This window comes from Macrobrachium rosenbergii, chromosome 8 (genome assembly GCF_040412425.1).
Source record: "Macrobrachium rosenbergii isolate ZJJX-2024 chromosome 8, ASM4041242v1, whole genome shotgun sequence".
Classification (NCBI taxonomy): Eukaryota; Metazoa; Arthropoda; class Malacostraca; order Decapoda; family Palaemonidae; genus Macrobrachium; species Macrobrachium rosenbergii.
The window spans coordinates 84,823,869-84,842,701 of record NC_089748.1 but is presented as its reverse complement, the minus strand read 5'-3'; the positions used below and the strand labels follow the sequence as shown (position 1 = coordinate 84,842,701).

Genomic DNA, 18,833 nt, shown 5'->3' with positions numbered 1-18,833 from the left:
TCAACCTTAACAACTTTAACTCGACCAAATGGTAAAAACACAATTATAAGGTAAAACTCTTACATTCTAGTAATATTCAATTATGCACCTTCATTTTGCAACAAACTGGAAGTCTCTAGCACAATATTTCGATTTATGGTGAATTTCTGAAAAAAAATTTTTCCTTACGTCTCTTGTGGTAACTCGGCGAACATCTCTGAAATTCTTTCAAATATGTTGTCGTAATGTTTGCATCATTTTACATTAGTCGTTACATAAACTTTTATATATGAAAATGTGTGCAATTTCATGTAGAATACAACAGAAATTAGCTCATGGTTGTAGCTTTTATCAGTTTTGAAATATTTTCACATAAATCATGATAACTATCAAAATTTCAACCTTCAGTCAACTTTAACTCGACCGAAATGGTAAAAAAACGCAATTGTAAGCTAAAACTCTTACATTTTAGTAATATTCAATCGTTTACCTTCATTTTGCAATAAATTGGAAGTCTCTAGCAGAATATTTCGATTTATGGTGAATTTTAAAAAACATTTTCCTTACGCTCTGCTTGCGGTAACTTGGCCATAACATCTCAGAAATTCTTTAGTCTCGTTGTCGTAATATTTGCACCGTTTTATATTAGTCGTTACATAAAGTTTTATATATGAAAATGTGCGCAATTTCATTTACAATACAACAAAAAATAACTCATGGTTGTAGCTTTTATCAGTTTTGAAATATTTTCATATAAATCACGATAAATAGAAAAAATTTGACTTTCGGTCAACTTTAACTCGACGGAAATGGTTGAAAACTGCAATTGTAAGCTAAACCACTTACAGTCTAGTAATATTCAATCAATTAGCTTCATTTTTCAACAAACGGGAAGTCTCTAGCACAATATTTCGATTTATGGTGAATTTTTTGAAAAAAAAAATTTACGTCCAGCTGTTACAAATTCATGCATCATTTTGTGATAATATTTTCTCTGTGTTGCTTTGATCGTTTTAAAATTTGTTATATACCAAAATCATCGCAATTTAGTGTACAATACAACTAAAAAAAAAATTAAGTCATTAGCTTTAACCGATTTGCTTACAGCGCGATTTGTATACAATTATATACGAGTTTTTTTTTGTGCTGTCATATATTCCAATATTTATATATGATAGATATTTTTTCATTTCTGATGGTTGCATACTAAACTTCAGGCAATGACAAAAAAATGAGCCAAAAATGAACTCTTAATCTTAAAAACTAAAGCGTGCTGTGATTTTTTGAAAAAACTTTTTTCCGCTTCAAGGCTAACTCACGAATGCCGCATACGGGAAACATTTTTGTAAATAGGGCTTCGGCGTTAAAGGGTTAATAAAAGAATATCAGTAAGTATAAATTTCAGCCAATATCATATCTATCCATATGATTGTTAAAAATTGGGTTTTATAAAAGTACAAATACAAGTTTGCAGTATAAGGCACTGTAATTAGCTCCTATAAGAATTTCAGTTTTTTGTCTCCTAGTATCATATTAAAATTGACAAGGTTATTCCTAATACAAAATTTCAACATATAAAGTTTTACTAAATTTTCCTATTATGGTTGTAGTGGAAGATCTTCAGGTGGCAGAGGGGGTATACAGTGTATTGATATCAAATGTAGCTAACATAAAATTACCAGACCATGTAGTTATTCACTGGATGTTAAGACAAGTGTATAAAGCTTTTTTGTTTACCCCTTAATGGACGGATCCTCTCAGTGGAGGATCTAAAACAGGTTTTGGGTGGTGGACGGATCCCCTCTGAGGAGGATTAATGTTACGCGCCATACAATTTGCCTCTATTGAGTAGGAAAGAGTTTCTAATACAGTACTTCAATGGCCCATAAATGAATTGTGGCAACCAAAGAATTCAGCTTAGCTCGATTGAGGGCATCTTGGGAACTTCAGTATTGTTCTTGACTTGGAGGGGGAATGTCTTGCTCCTCTCTCTGCCATGACATCTTTTTATTTATCTGCTCATAAATATACTCAGGGATTATTATTGGTTTTAGGCCTTATCTTTTATGATATGATGTCAAATATAGTTGTGAAATTTTGCAAAGAAATATTAGAAAAAACACATATCAATCCAAAAAAAATTACTGCATTTCCTGATCTTAGTAATTTACGTAAATATTTAAAAAAATATGCTCAGAATTTGTTACTGATTTTAGTTCATTTCTGTTATGATATTGTGCGAGTTATAATTATAATTTTACAAAATAAAATCAATTATTATAAAAAATATGTATAACTTGCTGAAATTTATGAATGTTTTGTAAAAGAGACCCCACATAGGGTTATAAATAAACTTCCCGTGGAAGGTAAGGAAAATTTTTTAGAAAAATTTTTTTTAAATTGGCTGACCTTAAAGTTTGCCCGGTCTGGGGGTGTCCATTATATATAATTAGCCCATCCCTTAATGGGTAAAATGATCCAGTCATTATGAAAGTTGGAGCAGTATATTTTCATACTTATTACAGGTCAATACGTTGAGAAGATACAAGAGACACTACAAAATTCCAACACGTCCTGGCCTTAATAAAGCCCAGTTAGTTGATGTAAGTATTTTTATGTTGAATGTTTTATTTTTCTGTAGTATAGAAATAAGTTGTAATTTTATTTTTAAGGTTTTGTATAGAATTTAGTTGTAATTTTGTTTTAGGACTTATTTTAGAGCCTTATAACAGGTTTACCCAATTGATTTAGTGTTTTCCTATTAAATTATCAGGTGTCACAACAAGAAGCTCATTGACACTGAAAAGTTTGTTAGCAAAATAAGTTTTTATAGTTATAAAATGGCAACAATAAAATTCATAAATTATAAAACTTACTTAAAATCATGGGAACTGTGTAGACAGAATACTGTGACTTGCAGTTATCACTGGATGGCTGGGTCGCTTGTCCATTAGAAATCCATGGGTCTTATGTATGTGTCCAATCCTCAGATGACATAGGGCAGTTTCTCATTTCCTTGGCATACTGTTGTAGACCCATGGGAGAGATGACATAGTAATTTCCTATATTGTATGGTGACTGCCAACCAGACATTCCCATGAGATTTGCCAAGCCTCCTATACTTTCAGACAAATTACTGGGAATAAGTCTCTAAAGGACAAAGGAATTGTCTTTTTTATAGAATTTGATGCAATACTCCTTGGCTTTTCATTGCTGAAATCAAGCAAAATTTATGTTCTATACACAGCAATTAACAAAAAATATAAATCTCTCGGACAACTGAATATTAACCCTTCTCAGAGATTGCATTACACTTAGGAAGTAAAAAAAAAATATTTATTCCAACTTGAATATAAACCTGTGCTTTCACAAACAGAGTTACTCACATAAGGCACACTTCCGGTCTCTCGACTCTGACAAAATTGTAACGTAGGCCTATGGCCTGGCCAGACCTCATGCAGTCCCCTTCTTCCACTGTGATGTCACCTGTCTGTGTGTCCACTTGTCTTCAACACTCCCATTTTCATTTTTGAGTTTTCCTTTGTGCACGTTATGTGTGTGAGATTTGTTCATTGTGTACCTTTATTGCCTTGCTTATTGTGCTTATTTCCCTTCCAGTAGCCATATTCTTTGCATGGTGTGCAGTGTAGTGCATTTTTTAGTTGGCCAAGAGGTCTTTTCTGCATATTTTCTGTCTGTGGTGTGCAAACCATGTGGTTGACCTCTCATTTTTTTTTTTTTTTTTGTCACTGAGCATCCTATGTCAGGCCCCAGTGTGAAAAATGGCTACCTTGGAGAAATGTAAGCCTGACTTTAGGTGGTGTGCAGGTAAGGACAAATCATTCAGCAAGTTTTAGTGGTCAATCTGTATTCTGTTTGCATTTTGCTCAGGGGAAAAGAATGCCAGAGATGATTGATGGGAAGATTTGCCATGGATGCTCTAAGAAAAGAGGAGGCAAAAGGAGACTGGGTCCTTAGAGAGGCTAATATGAGCCCTTTGCCAGTACTTCCTTGGTTCCAACCACCCCAAAAGACCCTCCCCCTCCTGCATCTGCCTTTCTCCCCCTTCGTCAGGAGAGGCTCATCCTCTGCCGAGGGAGATGATAGGCGATGAAACAAGGCGAGGTGATGCTTGCCAAGAAGAGGAGAAGATCTGGTTTGGTGACCTCCCTCTCCCCAACCTCCAAGTACCAGTGTTTGGAGTGAGGTTGATCAGCGGTAGCGTTGGGGTCAGGGTGAGCAGAGAGTCTCCATTGGTGGCGTTATTGGTCATCATCCTAGTGTCCCACCAGCAGCATAGAGACAGACCCATGTTGAGGCTAAGCAGAATGATAGACCAGTGTTATTGGGACAGGAGTGCGTTCTCCAGGAGGAGGTCTTGTTCTTCAAGGGGTACAGGACATAGCCGAGGAGTTCCCCATCAGGATATCCGCAGTGACTGCAAGTGTTGCAGTGCCCAAACTTAGTTGTCAGACAGGGGCATCTCATCCCTGCTCAGAGAAGCGAGACGGTGTCCAAAACTTTATCAAAAAAGTCGTTGCCCCACTCCCCTCCATTTTGAGTGTCGTTACTCGCCTTCCAGTCCCGAATGGAGTAAGGAGAGGTCCTTTCCATCTCTAGTCTTACTGGAGTTTCACCCCGCTGATCACTGCAGAGAGGTTGGATTGCTGTTGTCTTTCTCTTAGGAACAGTATTCACTAAATTGAGAAGTGTGGAGCAAGAGCAGTGGTTCATTCAACAATCTTGGGCAGTAAATCAAACAATTACTACTAAACCTAACACTGAATACCTGTAGACAATCCTTCACTGAACAAAACTGTCTAACCAGTAGGTAGTCTACCTAAGAATACAATCAGTCAGTTCCCTGTCATTTAGTTTATGAAGATCACTATATTTACACTAAAGATAAAGATCATTATACTTACACTAAAGATAATTTCTTTTTAAATTGTTCTTACAATAGTCTTATGACAACTCCTTTAGTAATAGGTCACAACAGTATAAACAATGCATATGAAAATCAATACTGGGTCCGATCTGGACGGACTGACGACCCTTAAGGCACTGTGGGTACTGTACAGTATAGTGTATATCCAGGTGAGGATCCAATAGCGGTTAGCACTATAGATGACATTTTTGCTCCACCCCCTGTTGGGCCTCCATGGTGAGAGGGACCTCCATCCTGGACAAAATTTATATTTTTTTTATGACAACCAAATCAAACCTCTCTATGACTTACGGCATGGCAATGGACTATCCCCAGGAGAGTTCAATAAATCAAAATCAAGGTGATAATAAAACTAATGCCATATAAGCCACCCAAAAACAGGTTTTGACGTAGGAAAAACCTATTTTTGGTAGTCGCTGTTGAGTCCTCAAAGGAGTTACCTTCCATGGTCTACCAGAGCTCCATGGTGACCAAACTAATATCAAAGAATTCTCTTCTAATTTAGTTGGTCTTTTGGCCAGGTATTGTGTCGTAATGATTAACATTACAACACATGATGGAGTATATAATGGACTCAAAGATAAGAGGGCACTTTTCCTTATCTTCAGCGAAGCTGAACCCAGTTTTTCCGTCAATTAACCTGCAAGAAAGAGAAGTGACTATTGCGCATGCGCATCCGCCCTCTTGTTTACAACCGGGCCGTTAAAAGACCAAGAAGCCATTACTCTGTTGGTCAATGCAGGTTGATCTCTTTGCCCAAATCCCATGCCTTTTTGTCAGGGAAGTGGGAGGGTTTTGAGGACTCAACAGCGACTACCAAAAATAGGTTTTTCCTACATCAAAACCTGTTTTTTGATAGTGTAGTCGCTGTTTCGTCCTCAAAGGAGCTTTACAAAAGAAATTGACAGGTGACGAAAAAAGGCTTAAGCTCTCGCCTTTCAATCCCAACACCCCAGAGGAAATAACATTTCCAGTCCAAGGCCAAGCCACAGAGTTCAAGTCCCATTCTTTATTCCAAATACTTTTCAGGTTTTGATACCAAGGAACAAGAAACTATGCACGAACTTACGTTTTAGGATGTAGTTCTACAGTGGCTTACCTAAGCATGCTGGGTTTTGTTGTAGTACTGTCACCCATCTCCCAGCGATAAGTTAGCATACTCACCGTCAATATGACCCCTGGTTTTCTGCCGCAGCACCTAGGGGTTAAGACTAACCATGCCACCTACTGATACACAGTGTAGTCGAGTTTGTTCGAACATGTGGCAATGATTAACTGATGACCACCCTATACGTCTGGAGACTTCTTTGAAAGACATTTCTGAAGAAGGCCAAAGATGTACTTACTTTCCTAACATCATGTGACCTATGGAAAGTGTGTGGATTTCCCTTTTTAATGAGAAAACACTACAAACATTCTCAGTCTTAGTAGGGAGAGTGGTTGGTTTGTGCTAGGGTGTAGGAAAATAGGACCTTCTGGGGTGTTTGCCGTGGCTTCTAGGTAAACCTTAAGTGCTTGAACTGGGCGTAATGTCCTGTCTGCTAAATTGAATTTTCTTATAAGAATGGATTTCCTTTTTATAGGATCCATATTCTTGGCCAGGAATGATGGGCCAGGAGACAATAATAATTGATGGTTAGCTATTTGCATGATGCATCGTCCCCATCTAAGAGAGCCCAGTTCATTAATACTGTATGAGCTCCTGATGCTAATGCAATCAAGATCACCTTTTATAGCCTGTGCGTTGTGGTTGTATTAGGTCCACTGAACTGAGGGGCTGATAGAAGTCTAAGCACCTTGTCCAGGGACCAAGAAATTGGAAGCCTTTCGGGAGTGGGCCTATGTAGAGCAAAAGACTGCGGAAGGGAAGTGACAACTTCTATACTGGAGTCAATCCCGAATCCCTAAAGCAAGGGTTCCATTAATGCAGCCTTGTATGTCATGACTGTTGTAACCACAAGGCATTTGTCTTCAAGAGGGTATATAAGAAAAGTATAGTTTCTATATAGAAATCTCAACTGGGCTCTCAGTATGGATATAATCTAACCATATCTTCCATATGGACTGGTAATGCTGGATTGAAGTCCGTAATTTTTGCACTAGGTACCTAGCAATGTTGAGTGAGTAATTATCACGATAGATATATTTTTTTTTTTAATTTATACGTGAAGGTTTCAGCTTAGAAAGGAGAGACTTTCCCTCCTACTATCTGGGATAGAACAGCGGACGACAGTGGAATTGATCTTTTTGTCCGTTGTTGAGGTAATAGGAACCAATGCCTGTTTGTCCAATTTGGGGCTGTTAAGTTCACTATTCTTATCAAGGTTAGAAGCCCATCCGACCTTTTGTGCTAGGGTGTTTGCTCAAAACCTTTGAAATCTAGGACAATGGAGAAAAAATTTTTGTCCTCCCCTTGTTCCAGTCTTAAGGATGGCATCTCTTGCTGTTGCTTGACTGTCCAGGTTTGGAGACACATACATCAGGAGTTTGTGATTCTAGTATGTGGCGAACAGGTCCACTTCCGGTTGTGGAAGCATGTTGGCTATTATTTGAAAAGAATGGTTGTCCAACATCCACTCAGGTGAGGCTGTCGTTTTCCTTGATAGAGAGTCTGCTATTACAATGAGACCCCCTGTCAGGTGAACTGCAGACATGTGCCACTTCCTTGCTTGTGCCATCCAAAGGATGGCTAACATTACCATATTGAGAGGAGGTGAATGTGATCCAGACCTCTTGATGTAGGATATTGTGGTTATGTTCTCTCTCTTATGGAGGTTTGAGTTTTTTGAGAGACAATGAGACAGCCATCAGCTCCAAGAACTTGATATAACAATTCCTGAGTAGCTGATCACCTCCCTGCCACCTGACAATCCTCCCAATGTCCTCCCAACCTGTCAACGAGGCATCTGTGAGTTTGTCACTCATACAGATGGAGGAGTCAGGGTGACCTGTTTCATCAGAGATTCCTTCCAAATTTAAGGCCAAAGTATCTCCCCAACTCTTTTTATCCTCTGATGAGGTCTGTCTCGCATCTTTTGTCTTGCATGCGATAGCCAGAATTTATTCACACTTTTAGTTGCAATCTATGTATTGGATCTGTTACTGACGAGAACTGCAGCAGGCCCATCATGTGTTCTGATTGCCATCTGGAAACTCTGGGCTGTGCAAGGACCCTTTTGAGGACTTGCCTTATTGTTTTGAGCATGATGGGGAGAGACAACAGGCCATGAAGAGTATCTCAACACAGTCCCAGCCACTGAAAGTGTCTGCTGGGCATGAGGCAGGATGTTTTCAAATTTATAATAAAACCTTTTGACTGTACTGGAGTCTGTTGACCATTGCTCTTAGGTTTTTCAAGCACACTTTTCTTGTGGGCCCCTAAATCTTTTTGTTTGAGTTCTCGAACGAATACCGTTGCTAGTTTGACAAATATTCTTCAGGCAATGTTTAGCCGAAAGGCATGACTTTGAATCTGTATGTATCTTTCCTTATTCGGACCTTAGGAAGGGGCGGAAGGGAACTGCTATAGGGATGTGCCAGTGTGCATCTTTCAGATCCACAGAAACTGCCCGAGCCCCTTTTTGAAATGATTCAATGTACTTAGGCAACGGTAATCATCAAAAACTTTCGGCCAACAATGTGCTTGTTCAATGTCGATTGGTTGAGGATCACTCTTCTTTTGGACGAGTCCCTTTTGAGGACACTGAAGAGACATACTTGGTGGCGCATATATAAGTTTCTGTCCCCCAGGAAAACTTCCATTGTCTGTGATGTCATCGAAGCTGACCCCAACCAATATAATTCCTCTTGGTATCTGCCTCCTCCTCTGCCTTCACCTTTGATAGACATTCCAGGTGTTGTTTTCCCCCCTTTTTCCCCTATGGGATGGTTTTTGGACCTTGTGAAAAGGATGGCCTTGAAGTTGCTGTTGTCCCTTTGCAGGAATTGTCCCGTCCTTTCTGACCACCTAACTGTTTTTGAGGAAAATTTTGGGGTGACTGAAGGCTTATATGATTTTTGATCAAAGTGAGCCTTTCTTGGGGTTGGGTAAAGGGAAGTTTTGGGTTCTTTGTTTCTTGAATTCCTCTTTTCCCAGAAGAGGGTACACTGTACAATTCTGTTGGTTGGTAGCATGCTCATCGAGTTGAGCCACAACAGATTCCTCTAACAGGTCCTTACAGAAGGGGTTAGAATATAACAATGCAGTGACACTGGAGTGATTTGATGGAGCTCTCCAATGCTTCCATTCGCAATTTTATGTGCCATTCTAGGAAGTCAAAGAGTGCTTTCCATCGGGTTCTCATAAGACTTTGGCCTCAACAGCAAAAATTATCCTGGGATGTTCTGGAAGCTTTAAGATGGCAACTTCCAGCAAGGTGGTAGAGGTTATAATGCCGAGGATTCGGAGCCTAGCATAAAATTCTGACGAGGCTACTTGGTGAGCAACTTGGGTCTAATTCAAAAAGGCAGAGGAGATCCATTTTTCATGGACCTGGTAAAGGGTGATTTCATTAGTTTTTAAAACTATAAGCACAGGTAAGAAAACCATTTCTGTTAGTGGTTTCTCCAAGTCTGGTGAGGTTGGTACCAGGTGCCATTTTGTATTAAGGAATGCTGCTGTTTGTAAATTCTACATTTACAACTTCAATCATAGTTTTTCTCTCTTTAATTACCTACTTGCCATTGGGAGAGAAAGTGCACACTGAGGTATCTCACCAAGGTGCACACTGAGGTGTCTCACCAAGGTGCACACTGAGGTGTCTCACCAAGGATTATCAGTATCATCAGGGGTGTGTATTGGAGTCCCTATTATGTTTTGATCTGAAGTTGTATATTCCAAACTGACCCATTGTTGTTTCTAGTCGGAATTCTAAAATCAGACCTTATACACTCACTTTTCGGTTACAGGATGTAGTACTTTTACACTCTGGTGTGTACATGACTGACTGACTGACTGACTTTGCTTTTCAGAATCATGCTTCATGTCCCTTATTTATTGCCATTCTGTGGCAAGGGCATCTTTGATGGTACTCAATTTCCTTACGGAATTGACCAAATGGCGCAAACTGTATATCCCTTTTGGGGGAACTCATTGCAAAAGTGTATCCCTTTTGAGGGAACTTGCCGCAAACTGTGTATCCCTTTTAGGGGTACAGGTCATTAAAAATTCAATTTCCTTACAGAACTGATCAAATGGCTCAAACTGTGTATCCCGTTTGGGGGAGCTTGCTGCAAACTGTGTATCCCTTTTTGGGGGTACAGGTCAATAAAAACTCAATTTTCTTACAGAACTGATCAAATGGCACAAACTATGTATCCCTTTTTGAGGGGGAGCTTGTCATGAAAATGCTACCCCTTTTAGGGGGCTTGCCATAAACTGCGTATCCCTTTGGGGAGCTTACCAGAACTGATCAAATGGCGCAAACTATGTATCCCTTTTTTTGGGGGGGAGCTTGCTGCAAAATGCTACCCCTTTTAGGGGAGCTTACCATAAACTGTGTATCCCTTTTGGGGAGCTTGCCATAAACTGTGTATCCCTTTTGGGGAGCTTGCCATAAACTGTGTATCCCTTTTGGGGGAGCTTGTGCAATCTAACTGAGCTTCAGCAACTAAACTGTAACTGCCTGTTAATGCAGGGGCAGAGGTCCTGGGCAAGTTACTATACCTTTCCAAAAAAGTAGACATTTCAGTCTGAGTTAGGTGGATCCCAGTATCCCTTTTGGGGGAAAGATCCTATTCAGCAATGATAGCTGCACTGGGAACAGAATTCCTTCTGTGAGGTTTCTTCCATGGCTAGCTTAAACTTATGTCCCTGAGCCTTCTGGGTTCAGCAGGGCCATTTCGATGGCAATGTTCACTCCATATTTTTTAAAATAAGAATGTGAACTCCATGTAAAGATTCCTCTACTTTCTCCACAGGGTTAACCTGGGAGGTATTAGCGACTGATGTTAATGGGTTTTGGCCCACATACTGATGATGTTCAGAGGAAGGGTTACATACCTGCTGCCGGAGTTCTGCCGGGAAGATAATCTCCCCCCTTCCTCACCCCTACTGAACCCAAGGCCCCACTTGAGACAGCTTAAAAGGAGCTGTTTCGTCCTTAAAACTTGCTGCCAGGAGCATATCGAACTGAGGATCCTGCCTAATGGCGGCTCTGTAGTGATATAAAGCAAGTTGTTTTCAGAAGCTAGTTAGTATAACTGTTTTTAAAAGAGGGACACTTCTGTAGTTCCTCTTATAGTTTTCATATTACAGGTTAATTTGATTACAATTGTGCAGTTTTACTATCTTTAATTAAATAACTATGTTAAACCTTCTAGGGTTTAGGTTAGTTTTGATACCTGTACATGGCTGTATTACTTATACACTGCTAGTCCTTTTGCAATGACCAAGTGAAATTTTTAATTCCAATTGTCATGCCATTCAGACTAACTGCTATGAACTAATTTGTTTGACTAACCCAAACTACTGTTTTGTATAGCTTGGGGTAATGATTCTAGTTTAATCTACATTAAGCTAAAAATAGAGGATTTCTCAGAAGGTTCTTGCTTAACCTATTCTAGGCTTATTCATAACTTAAAAGATATAAACTTTACAGAAAACAATTCTCTTATATGTTTTTCTGTTTTATGTGGCCGAGACTACCTTTTCATATGATATTCGGTCATCACTGTTTTAGGCTAATAGTAGGATATTCCTTATAAGGGGGTTCCTACTTAATATGGTTAGGCTACTGCCTGTTCTGGATTTATATCGACTTTAAGGATACAGGCTACACAAGACTACTAGCATGTAACCTTACAGATATGTTACCGAGTCGTAACAAACCAGGTTATTTTGTTTAGGCTAGCATACTTTTATGTATAACCCTAGGCTTGTTTGTTCTCTCTTAACCTGGTATAGGATATTGTCTAATCCAGATTATTATAACCTTATAATTATTCAACTATTTGTCTAACCCAGTTTGTTGTTTATATCCAATCCTAGGCTATTTGGTTTACTATATAAAACAGTAATCACTATTGTGTAACCTTATAACCAGGTTATAACTTACTCTAATCTAGGCTACTGCCTAATCGGGATTATTTTATTCACACTTAAGTGTATGGGTTACGTAAACAAAACACAATTAACCTACCTTAGTATGTAGCCTTAAGGCTAGATTACATCTCATCTGGCACAGATTATGATTTCATCTAATCCTAATTACATGGTCTAGGCTAAGAATTTAGTCCAGAAATGGGATGTTTCATGAAAAGTTACCACTTGAACTTGATATAAGGTAATGCCTAAGCTAGTCGTCGATTTAGCTTATGCTAAAGTGCACTGGCTTATATAAAAGGGAAAAAAATTATACTAATATGTAGCCTCATTGTTAGGCTATCGAATTACTTTGCCCAGATATTGTTATTATCTGATCCTAGGGCCCTCGGTCTAAGCTTGGCCGCTTAGGATACGTAATCCAAGGATGTACATAGGCTACAGACAACATCCACTACTAATCTAGTCTGAATTATTCTAACTTACTGCCTCGATTATTGTAGACATCGTATAATCTGAAAGGATTTTCCATATTAATAGTAAGTTGTGGAACATTTCATTTAGTTAAAACATTTAGTTAGAATTTAAAACAATTTTCGTTTTACGAAACTAGGTAACAATCAACGCTTTACAAGGCTAGGTAGGCTAGCGATCAACGAGCCGGGTTCCGGCTTTAATACACAAATTATATAAATTCTAAAAGTTTAAAACTAAAACTTTCAACTGTTTGTTAATATTCAGCACTTACCTTGCTATTTTTGATGTTTCCATAATCCTCGATACTAAAACGGAGAAAGAAGTCGAATTTTTTTCGGAGCGCTGGTAATGGCGCGAACCGTTCGCTTTGGACCAAACAGAGGTAATGGCTCCTTGGTCTTTTAATGGCCCGGTTGTAAACAAGAGGGCGGATGCGCATGCGCAATAGTCACTTCTCTTTCTTGCAGGTTAATTGACGTTGGAAAAACTGGGTTCAGCTTCGCTGAAGATAAGGGAAAGTGCCCTCTTATCTTTGAGTCCATTATATACTCAATCATGTGTTATAATGTTAATCATTACGACACAATACCTGGCCAAAAGACCAACTAAATTAGAAGAGAATTCTTTGATATTAGTTTGGTCACCATGGAGCTATGTTAGACCATGGAAGGTAACTCCTTTGAGGACGAAACAGCGACTACACTATAAAAAAAAACTAAATATTGTCATGACCCAACCCTGACTCACTTCGACTCCCTCTTTGGGAGTGGAAGTTGGTCTAGGCTTCTAAGCTTGGAGACAGCAGAAAATTTCTACATTAAAATTGGAAAATTTTATATTAAATAGACCTTCAAAGCAGAAATGTCATTTAGACAGATAAAAGAGTCAGTCTGAGGACTATATGTCTATAACAAACATGATAATATAAATGTGAAAATAAAAATATGACACCATGAATAGCATTCAGGGTACTATTGTGCTTCCTGAGAACAGTGACAAACCAATCAAAAAGAGTATTCTCTTGGACTCCCTGAAAAATAGATATCCAAGATTGTGAGGTTTATATTATACCGAGTAAACAAATAAATAAACAAATGTTAAAAATTGCAAACATAAAATTTGAAGGTCAAGATCAACCTCAAAAAACAAAAATATTATGCCAAAATACAGAAATAAGACCATATGTCCCAAAGCCACTACAGTAAACCCCCGTATTCACGTCCTCACAATTCGCGGACTCATGCATTCGCAGGTTTCTCTGTGGAACATATCTACCCATTATTCGCAGAAAATTTGCCCATTCGTGGTATTTTTCACTGAGAAATATTCACTGATTACTGTATTTTCATATCATTTTCATGAATAAATGCACTTTTTGTGATAAAACTATTAAAATATTCGGGTACAAGCATTTTTAGAGGGCTTTTCTTGTGTTTAAACTATCAAAATAGGCAGTTCTAAGTGTTTTTAGAGGGGTTTTAAACTATTAAAATATTCGGGTACAAGCATTTTTAGAGGGCTTTTCTTGTGTTTAAACTATCAAAATAAGCAGTTCTAAGTGTTTTTAGAGGGGTTTTAAGTATTCGCAGATTTTAGCTATTCACGGGGGCTGCAATGCATCCCCGCGAATACAGGGGTTCACTGTAGTGTCATAATTGTAGTAAATATACTGCAAAGAAATATTGTTGAAATGAACTTATTTGTGCGTATTGTGGGTCTGATGAACATGCCACACAATGGAAGTGTAGTGAAGCAGACTGCATAAACAATGGTTAAGATGATCATGCAAGGTCAAAAGAATGCATATATTATATGTATGATACAGTGATCATGCAAGGTCAAAAGAATGCATATACGTATGATACAGAGTTTAAAATATTACAAGAACTAGGATGTCTATAAAGAGGCTAAATTGCAATTGAAAGTAAGGGGAATTCAAGATCTGTCCAAGAAACACATACTCTTCAATAACAAGAACCAGTAATGAAACAAAAAAGCATACAGCTAGAAGTAATGGGGCACAGAAGAATAACTCTTGAAGAAAGTAATGCTTTACAAGAAAAATATTAAATGGTAAAGGATCAAGAAACAGGTACAGTCACTCAAAAATGTTTTGCAACATACTTCAAAACTTTTCTGACAAAAGCTTATAATAGTGACATCTGGCGCTGTTTGGCAACTCCGTCGTAAGCACATGAAACAAGCACAGACATGACTGGTGTGTCAGAGAAATTACCTCCCATTTCCCTTAAAACAATTTTTATTTCTCTATCATTTATAATTACTTTTCTGGGTTCGACCTGTGTCACCCGGTGAAATTGGTTCCATCAAGCACATTTCTAGGTATAACGATTGCTAAAAATACCAGAGAAAAAGCTATCAAGAATGCTGGGTCACTACCCCCAGTTCGCTCATCTATTAATCAAAATAGATGTCGGTATACACAAAGGGTGAGTGTTGCCACTGCCACAGGCCTCTGCCCTGTAGAGATCTCCAATCTCAAAATCCCGGAAAGTGAGGGGCCGTCACATACCCAACGCCCATCGCCCGGCCAACCAACACCTCAGCCGCCATCTTAGCCTCATTCCATCTTAGCACGCTGGTATACATCACTGTATCTTTCCCTTGTGCTGCATTTTTGCCATTTTTACTTGTTCATCATGTCTTCCGTACAGGAATCTTCTTCGTCCAAGTTAAGTACCATCTTCTTTTGGGGTTTTTTCTTATAGAGGCTTCTTATTTGACCTTTAATTCAATAATTACGGGGTTAAATAACACAGTCTTCCGGTCATCCGCGTTAATCTCGCCTCGGCCATGTTGGACCCTTAGTCTTCATATGGCTTTAGCAGTGAGATTCTGCTTGTGTTTTACACTGTTATTTATTTTAGATATTGTTAGATATTTCTGCCCCTTCAGGAAGTTCTTTTGGACGAATTGTCCTTTCGCTGGCGGGGGGATGTTGTGCCCGTATCATAACGGATCTAGGCTAGTGTTGGAGGCTTCCCCTCCCGCCTTTCTGATCATAAATATTCCTTTTCCTGGGCACCTTCCTCTGCGGCGAAGGAATATATTCTCCAAGATGGTACTGTTTTGCTCATGATCTTTCCTGATATGTACGGTGATGGATGACATGTATATTTTTGGATTAAAAATGTTTTGATTCAGCGTTAGGGTCGGCCATTTTTGTATAACCCGTGTTCAACATGTCGCGAGTTGTTAGGCCCTCTCTACAGCACGAGTCTTTTGTATATTATAAATTTCTGTACATTTATTTTTATATATATTTATATTTCACACATCATTTGGTTAACTTTTCTTAGTACTTTGAGTCAGGTAGTTTCTTTGATGGGTATTCTGGCCTAGCCCTCTCATCCTGCAATCGGAGGGCTAGGCTACTTAGGTTAGGCGCCTATCATGATACTCATGCTTCCTAGCTCCCCCGACCAGGTCATTTTGAGGCTTGGAGGGAGGTGTTGGATGGTTGAGGGAATTCCTCGTGCTCTTGGCCCACCTGTCCATGCCGTCATGTTTTTGGAGGGTGTTATTAGGCTTTGGAGACCCCCCCCATGTTTTAGCCTACCTGACCAGACCAGTTGGTTTTTGAGAGGTAGGTTAGAATGGTGAGGGTCTCCTCATTACTTAGCCCCCACCTGACCAGGCTGTCGGCGTTGGAGGGTGTGGCCAGACCTTCTGTGGAATTTCTCTCCCCCCCCCCCTTCCATACCTCTGTTAACCTTCTCCCCAAGTCAAAAAAATTTTGACGTTGGGGGGGTCTGGAGTCGAAGGTTGCACGTTCTTTTCATGTTGTTAGCCTAGCCCTTCCTTACCCATTCTTTAACATTTGGCGGGTGTCCCTAGTTTCTCCCTGCGTGAGGGACGCCGGTCTCCACGACCGGCACCCGTGGGAGTTTCTATAAGTGTCCAGGGGTGTTTCCCACCCACCTGGCCACCGCCTCTCGGCCCCTCCATTTTGTTATTTCCTCCCTGTTCCTTAGCATTTGGCGTGTGACCTTGACTTCTCCCCGCGCGAGGGACGTCGATCACTTATGACCGGCACCCCGTGGGGAGTTTCGGCCAGCGTCCAGATAGTGTTGCCCACCTATCTGGCCTCCGCCTTTCGGTTTCCGCCATTCTGCTAGTGTTTCGTTTGTTCGCTTTCCTCAGTGTTAGCTAGAGCACCGAACACAAGTCCAGGGACACTATCTTGGCTTCCGCTAGGTTCATTCTCCGCTGGGTTTGTCAGGTCTCCCGTTGTTTTTGTACATGTTACCACTCCGGTGGGTATGGTTTTCGGTTGGTTGGCGCTTTCCACTACCTGTTCCCCGCCACAGGCGTTGAGAGTTGAGCCAGTTTTGAGGTCTCCTCTCCGCCTCCTCCGCCGCTACCATAGGTATGAAGTAACGGGATTTCCGAGACAACCAGAGCGGAGTATCATAACCAGCAAAGTACTGCTGTTTACAGATTTAGTTGACCATTCTGTAGCTTTCTTTACCATACCACTGCCGGATTCTGGCGGTGTTTATTTAATTATACTGTAATCATATTATAATTGTTATGATGCATGATCCTAGGTTAAGGTGTACTGTTACCGCCGGACCGGCTCCGGCGGTCCTTAACTTATCGTTATTCATGTATTGTATATAATCTTTATTCAGTCGGAGTCTCTCCGGCGGGTTTCGGATTGACTGCAAGCATGCTCCATCACCCATATTAGGTTAAGGTATCTTATCTCCGTCGGCCCTACTCCGGCGAGCCTTAACTAGCATACTCATGTATCATCTATCCACTTACAGATGGTACGCTGTCAGGAGCCTGGGTGTACGGCGGTCCTCCAGCAGCCCTGCGGCCATGTGGTGTGCCGCTCCCACTCCGGCTGTGCGGTTCGCGTCGGGGACCTGATCGTCTGGCACCCAGACGGCTGTGAGGTGTGCTACGCTCTGTACGAGCAGGTGTTGGATGAGTCGGTAAGCTTCAAGTCCGCTAACCTTTAGTCTCATTTTGACTTCATGGCTTATATTGATGGATATGGCGGTTGGAGATCGTTTTAGTAAGCCTTTCTTCTCTTTCAGTCTGACCGTAGTTCCCGCGACTCTTCGCTGTCGACCCTGAAGGTCTGGGTCGGCGGGTTTGGGAGGAACGTCCCGTCGGGGAAGCCCTACATCCTTTCAGAGGGGATTTGCAATCTCCTCTACCCCGGCGCCCGGATCTCAGCCGCAGTTCCAGCGGAAGTAGCCGCCCCCTTGATAGAGCAGATCCGGGAGGAGAGACGCAGCCCTCCCAAGATGATAACCTATGCGGACAGATGGCGGAAGAGGTGGCGGCCATCAATATAAATCTGGAACCTATGAACGTCGAGCCGGACCAGGTAGAAGGTAGGGAGGTAAGTGAGGCAGGGGAGCGGGTTCCCTTTTCAATTCTCTCCTTCTTCCTCTTCTTCTTCATTTCAGGGTTTCCAGAAATCTGCTTACCTTGAGGACAGATCGAGGTCTACTGTCCCCAAGGTGAAAACCTTGAAAACGAAGGGCTTATCCAAGTCCTCTAGGCCTCACAGGTCTAATCCTGTAGCTCCCTCGAAGTCGTCACGGGCTCTTAGTCCGGTGGCTTCAACTAGTAAGGCTACTCCCCCTGCCAAGGGGTCGAGATCCAGGGCGGTTAAGGTGAGTCCCCCTCAACCTAACTTTGACCCTGAGGCTTTTGCAGAGTTTCTCTTGCAGAAGCTTGACAAGAAGGTTGAAGCCAGGATGAATGACCTTTCCTCTCAGCTCGCTTCGGGCTTGAAGACTTCAGATGATTCTTGGAAGTCTTTAGCTGAGAGGATGCAGAACCAGGAGAACTTGCTCTCCGGGTTTATGCGCTCCGGAGCGGCGGCACAAACGTACACTGTTCCGGATGCCTCCAGTCTTCCTCCCTTTGATAAGGGAAACCCTTGGCGTCTGGCTCTTCATGCCCCTCGGCATGAAGATACTCTTACCATTGAAGGCTTGGGTACACGCAGGTTGGAAGAACTGGAGTTCTTCCCACCCGACCTGGTGCCTCCCTACCCAGGCTACGCCAGACTTACAGAAGAAGCTTGGATCAGATCAGACAAAGTCCCGAAGGAGACAGTCATCTTTCCCTAGGGACCAAGCCCAATCCGCCTTGCTGCGCACTCTCACGGAGTGGGAGGCGGAGAACACTAAAACTGACCCCCTTCAAAGGGACCTTCACTATGTTCTCGTTGGGTGATGCTGTCCCTACCCCCTGCATGTCTAAGGTAGCTCTGCTGACTTGTCAGGCAGGCATCGAGGGTAAACCGCTGCCTCAACTCCGGGAGACAGATCCCACTTCTCTTGTCTTCCCCGGAGATTCGGAATTTTGGTTGGGAGCTCCAGCCACGTTCACGGTGGG

General features: G+C 41.1%; 1 protein-coding gene across 1 annotated transcript in view; it reads left to right on the top strand.

Moving 5' to 3' along the window:
• Sap30 (SIN3-associated polypeptide 30) overlaps positions 1–18,833 on the top strand; it is a 120,645-nt gene that overhangs the window by 83,889 nt on the left and 17,923 nt on the right. The window contains exon 4 of the mRNA XM_067108063.1: positions 2,505–2,582. Within this exon, the coding sequence (XP_066964164.1) occupies positions 2,505–2,582 (78 nt within the window). The remainder of the gene's footprint in view (positions 1–2,504; positions 2,583–18,833) is intronic.